Genomic DNA, 15,934 nt, shown 5'->3' with positions numbered 1-15,934 from the left:
AGCCAGGAGGAGGCAGGAGAAGAGGGAGGGTAAGTTGCTTCCTCCCTGCCTCTCCCCACCCCTGCCTGGGGCCAGGGAGGGCCTTCGCGGGGCTTCCTTGCACTCCCGCCGGCCTTGCAAGTCCATCACCAGGCCCCTCATGGGGCTTGGCGGCCGTGGAGCTGCAAGGCCGGCGGTGGCCGGGACCGTTGGGGGCGGGGTGTGTGGCCTTATGACACACTTCCGGTGATGTCAGGGGGTGTGGCATATGCTAATGAGTTATGCTAATGAGTTCCCCTAGCTCTTTTTCTACGAAACGACCCCTGAGCTTGCTGAATGATCTTGGGCCAATAATTCTCTCTGGGTTGGGAAATTCCTGCCGATTTGGGGGTGGAACCTGGGGAACAACAGAGGGACCTCAGCCAGGTATAATGCCGTAGAGTCTACCCTCCAAAGCAGTAATTTTCTCTGTAGTCTGGAGATCAGTTCAGTTGTAGTTCTGGGGGGGCTCTCCAGCACCCACCTGGAAGTTGGCAATCCTCTCGCAGCCTGACCTACCTCACACGGTTGTTTTGAGGATGAAATGGAAGGGGGTGGGAGAATGAGCTGGGCCTCCTGGAGCTGCTTGGTGGACGGGTGGGGATAAAAAGGTACTATTTATTTACTTACTTATTTACATTTTTGAATTGCCTAATCCCCACAATTGTGGGGCTCTGGGCAATGTGCAGAGTTAAAACAACAAAAACCATAAAAACCCATTATCAGCACAAATAATTCCTTAATTACAACCAAGTGGTGAGATTGTAAGGTTCTTATCCCATTTCTGGTCTGTGGTGCCTCATGGGTATGGGGGGGGGGAGGAATTAAATCCTTCAGGGGACAGTCTAGGAAGGGTGGCAGCTAGGGTTGCCAGGTCCCTTGAGGGGGTGGGGGTTTGCCCACTCTAGGGGCCCCCAACCCACCAGCCTGGGGGAACCCCGCCCCCAAGGTGTCAGAATCAGGCCGATGTGCCTGGCACAATTGTGCCGGGCATGTCCATCAGGGGACGCTCTAGTGTTCAGCATTAAAACTCTATGGTACCATAGAGTTTTACAGCTGAACACTAGAGTGTCTCTCGACAGCATGCCTAGCGCAGTGACATTACTTCTGGGTGATGTCATCGCAGCGTGGACACAGAGCTTCCAACCCCCGCTGGATGCCATGTAAAAAAGGTAAAGGTTCGCTGGATACCATGTTAAAAAAGGTAAAGGTTCCCTTGCTCGAAAGCCAGTCGAGGCCGACTCTAGGGTTGCGGTGCTCATCTCTGTTTCAAAGCCGAAGAGCCAGCGCTGTCCGAAGACGTTTCCATGGTCATGTGGCCGGCATGACTATACACCAAGGCGCACGGAATGCTGTTACCTTCCCACCGAAGTGGTACCTATTTATCTACTTGCAATTTCTTGCTTTCGAACTGCTAGGATGGCAGGAGCTGGAACTGTAGATGGGAGCTCACTCCATCATGCAGGGACCTGGTAACCCTAGTGCCAGCCATGATGCAAGCCGTGATGCAAGCCGTCCCTGTCCTCAATGGAGCACCTGGTGGAACATCTCTGCCTTACAGGCCCTGCAGAATTGCACAAGTTCCCGCAGGGCCCCGATGTTATTTGGCGCGGAACGTTCCACCAGGTCAGGGCCAGGGCAGAGGAGGCCCTCGCCCTGGTTGAGGACAGCCGGAGGTCTCTAGGGCCGGGGCCCACCAGCAAGTTGTTCTGTGCAGAGTGTAATGCTCTCCCGGGGGTTGTAAAGATATGTTGGCTACTGAGGTTTTCTTGGTAGCAGTTTCTGGAGCCATCTTTTGTTGTTCAGTCGCACAGTCGAGTCCGACTCTTCGCGACCCCATGGACCAGGTCACGCCAGGCCCTCCTGTTTTCCGCCGTCCTCTGAAGTTTGCTCAGTTTCATGTTCGTTGCATCCGTGACACTGTCTAACCATCTCATCCTTTGCCGTCCCCGTCTTCTTTGACCTTCAGTCTTTCCCAGCATCAGGGTCTTCTCCAGTGAGTGCTCCCTTCTCATTTGGTGGCCAAAGTATTTGAGCTTCAGTTTCATTATCTGGCCTTCCAGGGAACACTCAGGGTTGATTTCTTTTAGGATTGACTGATTTGATCTCCTTGCAGTCCAGGGGACTCTCAAGAGTCTTCTCCAGCACCATAGTTCAAAAGATTCTATTCTTCGGCGCTCGGCCTTCCTTCTAGTCCAACTCTCGCAGCCATACATGACTACTGGGAATACCATTGCTTTGACCATGCGGACTTTTGTTGGCAGGGTGATGTCTCTACTTTTTATCATGCCATCCGCTATATCGCATTTCATGGCCAGGGAGGCCTCCCGTTGGACACCTGAACCGAGGGCTTGCAGTTGCTCCTCGCGCACTCCCACGTCTGCTGCAGGGAGTTCATTCCGGCCCGTCAGGGCTCATAACGTCTTGAGAGCCTGCCGGGTGTGCACATCCATCTCCTCCCCCTCCCGGGCATATTTTGACAACTGAAGTAGTCTGGAACGCTGTATGTTGTGGCAGCCCTGGGGCTGGAGGCCAGACTTCTTGTCAACCACTTCTGATCTCTCCTCTCTCCTCAAGCGGCCTGTGACAGCGCAGATTGAAGAATCAACGGAGCCGAATGTAACGCTTGTTGCTTCGTTCTGAGGCTTTTGATCTGAGCTTAGCCTCTGCCAGCGCTTGGCGAGGGGCTCTGGCGTCTTCCCGGTAAAGCAACGGTCACAAAATCATATTTTTATCTGGAAAATTTCTGTATCGCTTTTCGACCATGCCAAAAAAAAAAAAGGTCACCAAGCAAAAATAAGTAACGAGAGCTGAGTAAAACAAGAAATATTCAGTTAAAATGTTTTTAATCTCCTTTTTCCAGTAGATGTGCCCGAGAAAGTTTACAGCGCAAAAATTTTAAAGGTGAATCATTAAGTTATCATAAAACCAACCCCATAAAAACAATCAATACCATGGAAAAAATGTCAGAAATCAGCACCAATAAAAGCACACGGAGACCAGTAATATCAGTTCTCAAAGAAGTCTGGTGTAATACCAGAGGTCATTTCGGGGGGGATCGGGGGGGATCGCAGTTCCCCGGGGTGAGGTACGGGGGGTGGGGCACATGACGAAGCCCCGCCCCCTGCTTCCGGCCGCCCCGCTTCCGGCCCTCATTCAGCCAGGAGGAGGCAGGAGAAGAGGGAGGGTAAGGTGCTTCCTCCCTGCCTCTCCCCACCCCTGCCTGCCTGGGGCCAGGGAGGGCCTTCGCGGGGCTTCCTTGCACTCCCGCCGGCCTTGCAGGTCCACCGCTGGGCCCCTCATGGAGCTCGGCAGTGGAGCTGCAAGGCCGCCGGCGGCGGGGTGTGTGGTCTTATGACACACCTCTGGTGATGTCAGGGGGTGTGGCCTTATGACACACTTTCAGTGACATATGCTGTGGCATATGCTAATGAGTTATGCTAATGAGTTCCCCTGGCTCTTTTTCTACGAAATGGCCCCTGTGTAATACAATCATATGGAGTGAAAAATACAGCAGTAGAACTGCCAAGGAAACATTTGTGCAGAGGTTGCCTTTCAGAATGAAGCGTTACTAGTACCAAAAAGGACTGCTCCTTAGCAGCAGTGAAACTTGGAAGTTGGGATGGAGGGCTCTCCCCCTTTCTGTCCCTCTGTTTTTCTGGAATTTGGCTTTGGGCCGCGGTGTGTTCTGCTCCTTCTCCATTGCATGATAACTCGGGAAATCCCTAATGCTCTCACATTTTGGAACTGGAGCATGTTCAACTTTCAGTTCCTTCAGCTCATTTGCATCTCCCCCCGCACATATTAACAATGTGTACTTGCCTGTTTGGCAAAACAGCACCGAGATTCTTTTGCGTGGTATGTCGAGTGGATGACTTTGAGGCAAACAGCTCAGATAAGAATCTTAATGCAATTGTACACACAATTACTAATCAGACCGAGACTGATAAAACACTGCACAAGGGAAATATGCGATCTTGTGAAAAGTTCCCTGTGAGAAGAAACATAGCAGAACGGGAAGTAAGCTGAGCAAGACACTTTCCCTGATATGCTACCCTTTTGGTTGCAGAGATTTTTTTTTAAGTGTAGAACATTCAACTGCACTTCACAACCTCGGGAGTCTACCAGCTCCTTCTGCTGCAGGGGCAGATCGGGCCTAATTTTGCTCCAGTGTTAAATGTCATATCTTCTACAGGCGTCTCATTTTTCTTCCCTTGCAGATGAGAATGAGTGCGAAGCCAGTAATGGAGGCTGCGAATCCCAGTGCTGCAACACCATTGGTAGCTTCTACTGCAAGTGCCCTGCAGGGTCAAGACTGAAAGATGATGGGAAAACATGCGAAGGTACCAGCAGTCTCTTGAGCTAGTTGCTGGAGCTTAGGGTGCATTTGCTCTTGGCTACCTCTGCCTGATGGGTAGGGTATTAAGCCCTCTGTTGGGTTTTCTCCTGGTGAAAATGCTACTGTAGAGAATCTCCGGTATCCTTTTTAAAAAACCCTTTAATCCTTTTTTTAAAAAGGAAATTTAGCAGCATATTAGAAATGAGTGGCGTTTTTCCAGGAACAAAACTCAGCGATGTGCAAAAAAACAATAGCATATGGGTATGACCTGACAGCTAATCCCAGGTGGTACAGCTGCTCAGGGCTTTTTTTGTAGAAAAGGCCCAGCAGGAACTCATTAGCATAATAGGCCACACCCAATAGCAGACACTCATTAGCATATTGGGCCACACCTCTGACAGCACCGCTCATTAGCATATTAGGCTGCACCCACATGTTACCAGAAGTGTTGTCATCCAGCCACACCAACCTTTTGCTTCTTATTCTGTTTACCTTGTTTTTTGTCATAACCCAGAACTTTTTTTGTAGCAGGAACTTCTTTGCACGTTAGGCCACATACCCCTAACGTAGCCAATCCTAATGAGTTTCTGCTGTTGGGGGTGGCCTATTATGCTAATGAGTTCCTGCTGGGCGCGGTCAACTCGGGAGCCAGCCGGAACTCCGTTCCTGTGCGTTCCTGCCCAAAAATAGCCCTGCAGCTGCTTAACTTGAATTTCGGTTCATGTCCCATTCGGTGTCCACTGGGCCACTCTGCCTCTACATGTGAGAGTGAAACCTCATTAGAGCCCCACCTCCCTATGAGCAAGCTGGGTTTAACAACTCAGACCTCAGCTACATGTAGGGGTTCGAATGCAGGGGCTCGTTCCCTTTTATTGAAAACAGAGTCAACGGTTGTATTGAGGCTCAGCTATGCAAGATTTTCTTTTTTTTAATGAATTGCGTCCAGGTGTACTGGAGTATTCTGTGCACGTGCAGCTGCAAAGTTATGGAAATATCTCCTGACGAGGGCCACTCTGGCTAGGGAAAATGGTGTGTGTGGGTGGCAGGAGCCCCTCCTCCCCACACACCATGGTCCCAAGCCAAACCTGGCCCCTGCAGGCTTTAAAAATGGCATTCCCCACAGCCCGCGAGGAAAGCTACCCGGTAAAAATTGTCTCTCGTTGTTTGGTCCTAAGTTTGGAGAATAACTGAGTACATCTGAGTTAAGCGTTTTCGTGTACACATGTAATTAGAACATGCATCTCTTATCTTTAACGTCTAAAGTTCTCAAAATGCATCTTTTTTTTCTGGCTGCCAATGCATGGGGGTAACCCTGTTCCTAGTTCGTGCGTCTGCCCCCTTTGTAAAGAGGGGCTCTGATTTTTATATAAAAATAGACACGGAGGGATGCGGGAGCAGATCCCTTCCCTAACTTACCTCCCCATACTTAGCTTGGCATCATTCCTCCAGTGCTGCTTCATGTGTCCTTTTTGATATAAAAATTAACCCCCCCACACCTGCTTTATCCATGAACAACCAATGTGATCCCCTACCCCTTTATATCTTGTTCTAACCAAGGATGATTGGTTTCCAAGAGCATAGAAAACCTCGAGGGCAGTATGTCTGTTACTGTATATAAGCTGAGTGCATTTCTCTTGATGGTTTTTCTAGAGCTTCCTTTTCTTCTGAAGCTGGATCATTGGTGAGTCTCTTTCACCCAGGAATGTAAGGGTTCTCTGATTTGCAGCTGTGTGTTGTCTGGGAGAGCAAGGCTGTGGTTTCAAAGAGTTTTTTTCCGCTGCCCTGGCAACGTTTGGAGGAAATTTTTCTTCTTAAATCTGCTAACTGGATTTAAGTGGATTGGCTTGCGCTGTCTGTCTGAGAAGAGAGGGAAATGGACTGGCGATGCCCCCTCTAAGCTGTGGAGTCTTGTGAGGAAAAATTCTACTTCGTGAGCTCCTGGCATTAAAGTGGTGAGCGAGTGATTTGGCTGCTGCATAAATTAGTTTGCTCTGGAGCCATCCCTTCCTGAGCTAAGACCAAAATGTGTGAGCTGGAGGCTAAAAAAATGTGACCTAGCTCACACTAACTCAGCTTAGAGGGAACACTGGATTTTGCTCAAAAGGCGCAATTTTATTCTCATGTGTGGCTTTAAAGCCGTGGGCTTCTACCTTGGTTGACTGAGGACACGCTGAGCTGCAAACCCGGGACAGCAAATTATGTGACATGTATCCGCAGATTGAGACCATGTGATAGGAAGTGGGGGACCCAGGGATATATAGTGAGGAACAAGTCAAGGGTTCCGGTCATGGAGGAATCTTCCCCACTTCTGAGTAACCTCACCTTGCTGTTCTGCTGCTTTTCTCAGCATTCGTGCAAAGAGAGGCAGGAAGCAGGGGCACCCTGGGTCTCCATGCAGCATGTCTCTCCAAAAACTGCAAAAAAAAAAAAAAGGCAACTCTGTAAGGGCTTACAACCCAGCTGGAGGGGTGTGTCACCCACAAGATCTGACCCATGAGCTGAAGACCATGATGACCATGAGTTAGACAAATGAAAAATGGTGGGGTGATGTTTTTCCCAGAACAAGAAATGGTTCATGACATTGAACTTCTGTTGGTGAGCTGAGCACTACATTTCATTCACTTTATCACTATGTGTGATTCTGAATGTGGTCCTAGATGTGGATTGGTATATCCACAGATTGAGGCCATGTACATAGATCTTTCCACAAATCTTGGGGGGTTACCCAGGTTTGCAGAAAAATCTCAAATCTTAAAAAGGGTTTTTTAAACAAAAATCCCAAAATGGGGAAGAGTTGTCTGCACAAGATAGCATTTATAACCCACCCTTTCCCCTCATGGATCTCAGATTGATGTGCAATGGAATTGGGCATTTGTCCTCATTCAGAAACCAGCTCTCCAGCCAAATCCAAAAATGCTTCTGTTATCAGTCTGATCAAATTGAGTACTTTGATCCCCTGTTTACCTTTTTATTTGATAAACTCCTGCCCCACTCTTTGGCCCTAAGACTCTCAGGGTCTTAAGCATAAACCAATATGAAACAATACTGTGTATGTGTAAAGTGCCGTCAAGTTGCAGCTGATTTATGGTGACCGCAGCAAGATGCTTTCAAACTAAGTGAGAAGCAGAGGCAGTTTGCCATTGCCTTTCTCTGCAGAGTCTTCCTTGGTGGTCTCCCTTCTAAGTACCAACCCTGCTTAGCTTCCGAGATCTGACAAGATCAGGCTATATACCATGCTACTTTCCCCCCCAGAGCAATATTATGAAGGGGGGGACCCCTCCCCTTACTCTCGTCTTGAAATAGCAACAGTAATAAAAAGCTGCATAGCTTTTTGCAGATTTATTCCATTTGGTAAACCGTTAGTCAACTAAAATATGTATGATTAATCAGCTCTGGTTGCTTTAACGGGGCAGCAGCCCTAAAAACAATATATAAAAGGCTGTCTGCAAAACAATATCTGTACTATTGTGGGACACGATTACTTAATGGAAATCATTATTTACAGATTCTTCTTTTACGTGGTAAACTAATCTTCCAACAGTGGCATGGCTGCACCAGTCTGGAGAAGCTCTAGCACATGTCTAGATCACAATTCGTCATCTACATCTTGAAAAAGCCTGTTAATGTGCATTGTGCCAGGTCGTCTTTGAGTCACAGTCTAAGCATGTGTTGGAGCATTTGGCAGAGTGGCTCAGCAGTTCACTGATGTTGACTTCACCATGTAAAAATCAATTGACCCTTTAGAGTCATGTGGGCCTATAAATATATTCTGACTCACCCCCAGCTTGCTGTGTAAGAGCTGTGCAGGGGGGGAAATGACACAACTGAAGCCCCAGCAGGATTCCCACTATAAAATCTGCCACCTTTAAATCAGAGGTACGCATTCGGGATTTTAACTAGTCCTATTTTGCTCTATCATGTTGCCTACATTTAATGTTGGATAGGCCCCATGTACATATGCACATTGCATCATGGGTTTTGTAGTCTTCAATTGCTGCATAAATAGGAACTTGTGAACCAGTAACATGGGTCAGGATTACACACATACAAAAAGTTTGGGCAGCAACAGCAGATTATAAAACACGTTATGGAAAGGAATGGTGAGATGAATGTCATGGGTGTAAAATACCTGAGATCAGCGTATGGATGGTTGCAGAAATGTGTCTAATAGCATGTAGAGTACATATAATATTAAGAGCATATAATATTAATCAAGATCACATATTTTGAATTTTCAAGTGTGCACAATCCAGTTAATCACATGTCTATTATTTTGGTTAGAAATAAAATAACTTTAATAGTGTTTGTATGCCTAAAATGTGAATTCTGTAATTTTTGATCATTTATAAAAAATAAATAATAACATTAAGAGCAGGAAGTTAGACTATGTAAATATAACCAAAATGGAAGCAACACAGATATTGTTTCCTCTAATAGCAAAGCAGGTGACCCCAGGCTGCTTAACACAGTGCCAGAAATATGGCAAGCCACAATCAAGGGGGAGATTTTACTTGCTGCTCATTTTCCTTCCGTTTACAAAACCAGATAAGGATACGGAAACGGACGGTCAATCCAAGCCAATTAACTGCAATCAGATGTATCTGCCCAATGACTGTTTAAGCTGCAAACGGAACAGCCCTCCAATAGCTTAGTGGGAGTGGGGTAGAAACTGGTGATGGGGATGCATGGATATCCGGTGGCAGCTGTTCCCTCTAGGATTACCAACCTCCAGGTGGGCCCTGGATAGCTCCCAGAATTACAACTGATCTCCAGGCAAGAGAGGTCAGTTCCCCTCGAGGAAACGGCTACTATGGCGGGCAGACTCTATACAATTATACCCTGTTGAGGTCCCTGCCCTCCCCAGACCTCATCCTGCCCAGCCTCCACCCCCAAATCGCCACAGATTTTCCAATACAGGGTTGGTAGCCCTAATTCCCTCCCCTACAGTTTCCATCTCCACAATGAACTACTTTCCTTAGAAGCCAAAAGAGTGGGAGAAGTGGAAAACGGGGCTGAAAAGTATGCAGACGGAGAGTGATTTCAGCAAAGCGTACTTTATTCGATCGGGAACAAGACGACTTTGGCCGGCTCACAGGCCGGCTTATATTCCCCGAGAAACCGCCACCCAAAACACCCCCCCACTTTCCAATAGGTTATTTACAGTGGCCGAGAGTCGCATAGGCTCTCGGCCGGGAACCTAGCCCCCTGATTGGAGCAGGCTAGGATCCGCATAGTCCATTGTCTCTTGGAGCGAAGCTCGACGTTTGTGCCTGACCGTGTGGAGCCCAAGCGGGCCACGCGGTCTGGACTGGATACATTACAGGGGCAGAGAGTTTTTCCTCCCCTGTGATTCTGTCAGAGTCCCTTGTCTGTTTCTAATTTCAGGACAAAACAATCCACATTTTAGATAAGATTTCCCACATTCCATTCCTTTATAATTCTAGACTTTTGGTGTGCACTGCATTCCATTCTTCCTGAATTTTGATTGAACTAGGAGAGCTCTTAACACTGATTCTGGGAGTTTGGCATATTCAGTTTGCTTCAGCTATCAGTTCCTCCGATTCATTTGCATTTCCTTCCTTTATTTCTGTTGTGCATGTGCACACTGATAAAGTGTGGCAAAACAACCACCACCTCCTCGCTGCTACTGTGCGTCTGATGCTCCCGTGTGCTCCTGTGCAGTGGTGACACATTGCACAAAAACAGTCTTGATACTAGCACATCAAGACGGTTTGTTTGTGTGTGGTGCTTTATCAGTACAAACAGGAAAAATGCCACTGATGAGGAGTCTCAATATATATGCAGCCACACCAAGATCAACAGATACCATTGTGTGTTTGCCCCAAAACGCTGTCAGCATCTTAACCATGCCCACCTGTATATCGAGACATAAATAAATCAGAAAATCTGAAAACTGCAGCCGATGATGCACGCACGCTGCTGTGTACAAAGTCTGGAAATCAGAAGCCGGATAATGATGTGTTCCTAAACCCTGGCTACACGTTGGAATTCAAAACTGCAAAATGAGAGGGAGAATTCACATGAGGGAAATGTTCTGGTGTTAAATGAATGCAAAACCCCAGCAAATCTTGGGACATTTCCAGTGAGACAACAGACTTGGTGGTGCCGGAGGGAAAGAGGCCAAGGTTCTGGAGCGCCTCCTTGGAAGTTTGGAGACTGGCTGCTGGGGCAGTGTTGCCTTGGGTGACTCAGTCCTTCCATTCCTTTGTAGTAAAGTGACATTTAGACTTGGCCTAACTTCTGTGAACCAGGGTCCGGCAGGAAGCAGCCTGGAACCTAGAACAAATGTGCTTTGAATGTGGGGTTGCCCCAAGTCCCCCTTTTCTCGTTTGCAGCCTCAGACCTAAACAAAACAAGTCTTAAATCAACCAACACCTTTAGAGTTCCAGTCTGTCACAGGTCTCTGGGCCGCAGTCGCGGTGCCAAAGTAAAGACCTCCACACACCAGGCCTGCATCGCTTCTCCTGAAACCACATCCATCGAGAAAAATATTAATTTGACAAGAGCCTCTTTGCACACTGTTTTTCCTGCATGGCTCTTGGGCTGCTGGGCTCCACTTAGCAAGAGGGGGGAAGCTTTCTGATCTTGTTGGAAGGGCAAGATTCGAGTCCAACAAGATTGCCAGTGATAAGCTTTCAAAGAGTGAAAGCTCCCTTCATCAGATGCAATAGGATCGCATTGGAGAGGTCTGTGGACAATGCTCCCTCCGAGCTGTGGAGACTTGTGAGCAAAAATGCTACTTTGTGAGCTCCTGGCATTAAAGTTGTGAGCGAGCGATTTGGCTCCTGCATCAGTTAGTTTGCTCTGGAGCCCTCCTTCCTGAGCGGAGACAAAAATGTGTGAGCCAGAGGCTAAAAAACTGTGAGCTAGCTCACACTAACTCAGCTTAGAGGGAATATTGTCTGTGGAAATGTGGCTTGAGGATTCCTATGCAATTGATAAGATTAAAAGGAAAACAAAATGGAGGGAGTTTGTTCATCCTTATCAGAGGTCATTTCGGGGGGGATCGCGGGGGAACACAGTTCCCTCGGGTGAGGTACGGGGGGCGGGGCACATGATGAAGCCCCGCCCCCTGCTTCCGGCCGCCCCGCTTCCGGCCCTCATTCAGCCAGGAGGAGGCAGGAGAAGAGGGAGGGTAAGTTGCTTCCTCCCTGCCTCTCCTCCGGTGATGTCAGGGGGTGTGGCCTTATGACACACTTCCGGTGATGTCAGGGGGTGTGGCCTTATGACACACTTCCGGTGATGTCAGGGGGTGTGGCATATGCTAATGAGTTCCCCTAGCTCTTTTTCTACGAAACGACCCCTGATCCTTATCATTAGGTGTCATGGGAGAAGGGAGAAACCACTCAGATGGATACACATGAAGATCAACCCGAGAGCAAAAAGTTCTCTTTGTGGGTTGGATGTTCAGCAATCTAGACGATGGTATGTTTTGTATCCTTGGCACTTCTCTGTATGTGTTTGTGTGTATTTTTAATGGTCCCGTTTTATTGGGGAATGAAATTATTTCCAGGCTCCTTACGCTATCAAGATGTGTGAAAGAAACAGTGTTGCCCATCTCTGAGCCAAGCTAAGCCATTTTTAATTTCCCCAGAATTCCCTAGACAAGGATTAGGCTGTTGAATGATTAAAGATTTCTTGGCACTGGGGGGAAATGAACCATCAGTCCTTCCCCTCTGTCAGCCCAAGACACAGGTCGCGGTTAGGCAATTGCAGCTGGGAAACGGCTTAGGCTAGCGTGCTGCCTGACCCCCACGTTAGCCCCAAACTCACATTGACCCATACCTTTGACCCAAACTTACAATCACCCCACATTTTTTTAACTTTTTAAAAATACAGCTGGGAATGGAATGATTAGGTGTTCAGAGAGGGATATTGTTCATCTGAAGCAGTCAATGCAGACTTTACCGGGAGCTAAAAGGGTGCTAAAAGCCCTGCCCGTTTAATGAAATTGTCCCCTTTTCAGCATACCATAAAAAGAACCACCCTGGAGAAGGCTATCCCTTTAGTTCTGAATTACATTTGCATGATGGCCCACCAGATAGTCTCCAGGTTTATCCTCGACAACTGGCAATCAGGTGTACACTGCATCTGAAGATGGAGGTGCCTTAGCTATTTCCTTAGATGGTAGTGTTATATTTCTTAATGTTCCCCATGCAAAAAAGACTACCTGCAAGTAAACAGAACCCTAGCACATCAGAAGGGTGTGCATGTGTTACACCATGAAGATGTATAGATAGCCTTGCAAAATCTTGATTTTCCTTGTATTGTTCTACTTTGATACCAAGCATGGGTATAGCATCTATTCATCAATGCATCCTTCAGGATCTGCAATACTACAAGGCAGGGTGGGGGAACTGCGATTTTTCATGGTTTCTCTCACTGGATCTTTTGGCATGTAAAATCTAGAACATGAAATAGAGGGTCTCAGTCAGGGGTCATTTCGTAGAAAAAGAGGCTCATTAGCATAATGTATTAGCATAACTTATTTGCATATGTCACACACCCCTGACATCACCGGAAGTGTGTCAGAAGGCAGCACCCACCGCTCAGGCTCCACTGGACTGTTTTGGATTGCTAGCTATTGGGAGGGGGGAATGTGCAGATCTGTCCTCACAGAGGAGGGAGAGCTTGTCCCTGAATAAAACTTGGTCTTAAAGGTGCCACTGAACTGTTTTGGACGGGGGGGGGGGCCCTCTGCAACTTACCTGGCTACTTCTTGCTCTGACTGAGGGCTGCTGGGAGCAGGGGGTGGGGCTTTGCATGTGCCCGCCCCCTGGACTCTTTATTGCCGGAGCTCTGCTCCTGTGTGCTCCTGCAGGAAATGACCCCTGATTGAAGCTAATGGGTTTTAAAAAGTGTATAACTTTGTTTAGGATTACACTGTAAACCTGTGATGCTAGTTCTCTATCTAATTCTGAACCTGGCTCCAGAATGTTGATAAAAAATCCACATAGTACAACCACGGACAAATTTGCTGATTTGTTTCAATAATGGGGGTGAGAGATCCCAGGTTTTCAGAAAACCTTAAATAAAAGGAGGGAATCAAAGAAAACGTAACAATTTTAAAATGCCAAAATCAAGTTTTAAGAGACCTTGGCGGCCATTTCAGATTGCCTAGGCAACTCTAGTGATCTGGAATGTCTACTGCAGCTTCCCTTTGGCACTGAGGATGAGTTGGGGGAAAGAAGGAATAGGCAGGCAGGAAAGACGAAAAAGAAGACGGCTGGAGGGCAGGAAGAAAAGAAAAATGGAACAAAAGGGGTCTGGATGAAGGCAAGGAGATGGGAAATGGAGAGAAGCTTCAGGTACGGGGTTGGGCGGGGGGAGACTGGAATGAAAGTGGCAGATGGGGGACTGACAGAGTCAGGTGGGAAGGAGGGGAAGAAGGAAGCAGGAGCAAGAGAGGCGCTGCAGGGGCTGCAAGGGGAGGGAAGGTGGAGGTAACTTGGGGTGGAAGATCAGCTTGATGGGGGATAAGATTCTCTGCATGAGTCCTTGTAGGTCCCCCACTCAGGGCTATTTTTGGGCAGGAACGCACAGGAACGGAGTTCCGGCTGGCTCCCAAGTTGGCCACGCCCAGCAGGAACTCATTAGCATAATAGGCCACACCCAACAGCAGAAACTCATTAGGATTGGCTGCATTAGGGGTGTGTGGCCTAACATGCAAAGGAGCTCCTGCTACAAAAAAAGCCCTGGGTTTTGACCACAAACAAGTAAACAGAATAACAAGCAAAAGGTGGGTGTGGCTGGACGAGCACACTTCTGGTAACATGGGTGTGTGGCCTAATATGCTAATAGACTCTGCTGTCAGGGGTGTGGCCCAAAATGCTAATGAGTTCCTGCTGTTGGGTGTGGCCTATTATGCTAATGAGTTCCTGTTGGGCTTTTTCTACAAAAAGAGCCCTGCCCCCACTTATTCCCTTTATAAAAAGGCCTCCTGAGCCATTCCATTTTACGAATTCTGTGGAACTATATTAGTCTGCGAGCCTTCCTGACTTTGTCAGGCATTATTTATGTACGTATCTGTCTAGTACATTTTTATCCTGCTTTTTCTCCAAGGGAGCTCAAGGCATCAGTCTCCCCTCCTCCAGTTTACCTTTGCAATATCCCTGTGAGGTAGCCCTGTGACAGACCCAAGGCCACCTAACAAGCTTCATGGCAGAGCAGGGATTTGAACTGGGGTCTCCCAGATCTCGTCCAACAGTTTTTAAACCCCTACAGCAAGCTGGCAAATGCACCAAACGCCTTTTATATTCAGGTTAGCATGTAAAAGATAACAGCAGATTCTACCATATGCTTAAATATACTGTGCCTTAAGACTCTCAGGAACTTGCACCATGAGTTTAACCACAAAGTACCACAAAGACTAATAACTCTCTGGAGAGCCACCCCGGCCTCTTTTTGTAGCAGGAACTCCTTTGCATATTAGGTGACACACCCCTAATGTAGCCAATCCTCCAAGAGCTTACAGAGCTCTTCTTACAGGAGCTACTGTAAACTCTTGGAGGATTGGCTACATTAGGGGTGTGTCGCGTAATATGCAAATGAGTAACTGCTACAAAAAGAGCCCTCACTGGACTATTTATAAAAAGAGGCAGAGCATATGAACAAGTCTGAGGTGACTGCCTAGGCATGTCCCTTTTGTTTTGCTGTGTCAAATTAGAAGCCTCGGTAGACCTTATACACCAGTGATGGCGAACCTTTTAGAGACCGAGTGCCCAAACTGCGACCCAAAACCCACTTATTTATCGCAGAGTGCCAACACGGCAATTTAACCTGAATACTGAGGTTTTTCTTTAGAAAAAACAACTCATACATTAACTTAAGATGATCCAAACAAAGTAAGGAAAGCAATCCCAAATGCTTTCATTTACTTAAAATTATTTGGCAGAGAATTTGACACTTGAATGACGGTCTAGGCCTGGCTGGGGCGATGGCACGCGTGCCCACAGAGAGGGCTCTGAGTGCCACCTCTGGCACCCGTGCCATAGGTTCGCCACCACTGTTCTATACAAACCATCCAGACTCTTCAGGAGGCGTGAATGCTATTGTGACATTTGTGATTGTTTATGTGAGACTGGATGGCGGGCGAGGTAGAGGTCCAGGGTGGAGACAGATCGACGCTTTTGTTGAGGATACCCTGAGTGGGCAAGTTGTGGGTTCAAAGACTGCTACTTTGCTGGACTTGATGGATGAGCCTTGTCATGTTCCCAGTGACACGGGGGCTGCTGAGCTTGCTGGAGACCTCCTGTTTGAAGTTCCTCTTGAACAAACAGGCAGGCAATTATGGCAGTGGGATGCTGGGGAGCGTTAGCCAGAAACCACTGGGGTGTTGTGTTTTCGTTTCAGATGGGAAGCTGTGCAAAAGAACGCTTTCATCTCAACACCCACATGGTTTTGGTGCATGTTGGTATTGTTAGATCGCGCTAACAAAGGACTCGTAGAGTGATTCAGCAAGTGATTCAGCTTTATTTAGAAGTAACGAACAAGCACTAACTCAGTAAGAAACCAGAACAGAAAACAGTGGGAGCTTATGCTCCTTTTAAACATAAC

The 15,934-nt window shown here is 47.5% G+C and overlaps 1 protein-coding gene across 1 annotated transcript in view; it reads left to right on the top strand.

Moving 5' to 3' along the window:
• Positions 1–15,934, top strand: part of MEGF6 (multiple EGF-like-domains 6) — a 279,570-nt gene that overhangs the window by 115,044 nt on the left and 148,592 nt on the right. Inside the window, exon 5 of the mRNA XM_015405472.1 lies at positions 4,239–4,361. Coding sequence (XP_015260958.1) covers positions 4,239–4,361 — 123 coding nt within the window. The remainder of the gene's footprint in view (positions 1–4,238; positions 4,362–15,934) is intronic.

Source organism: Gekko japonicus, unplaced genomic scaffold (genome assembly GCF_001447785.1).
Source record: "Gekko japonicus isolate JY-2015 unplaced genomic scaffold, Gekko_japonicus_V1.1 scaffold1889, whole genome shotgun sequence".
NCBI classification, from domain to species: domain Eukaryota; kingdom Metazoa; phylum Chordata; class Lepidosauria; order Squamata; family Gekkonidae; genus Gekko; species Gekko japonicus.
This window is presented reverse-complemented; position numbering and strand designations above follow the sequence as displayed.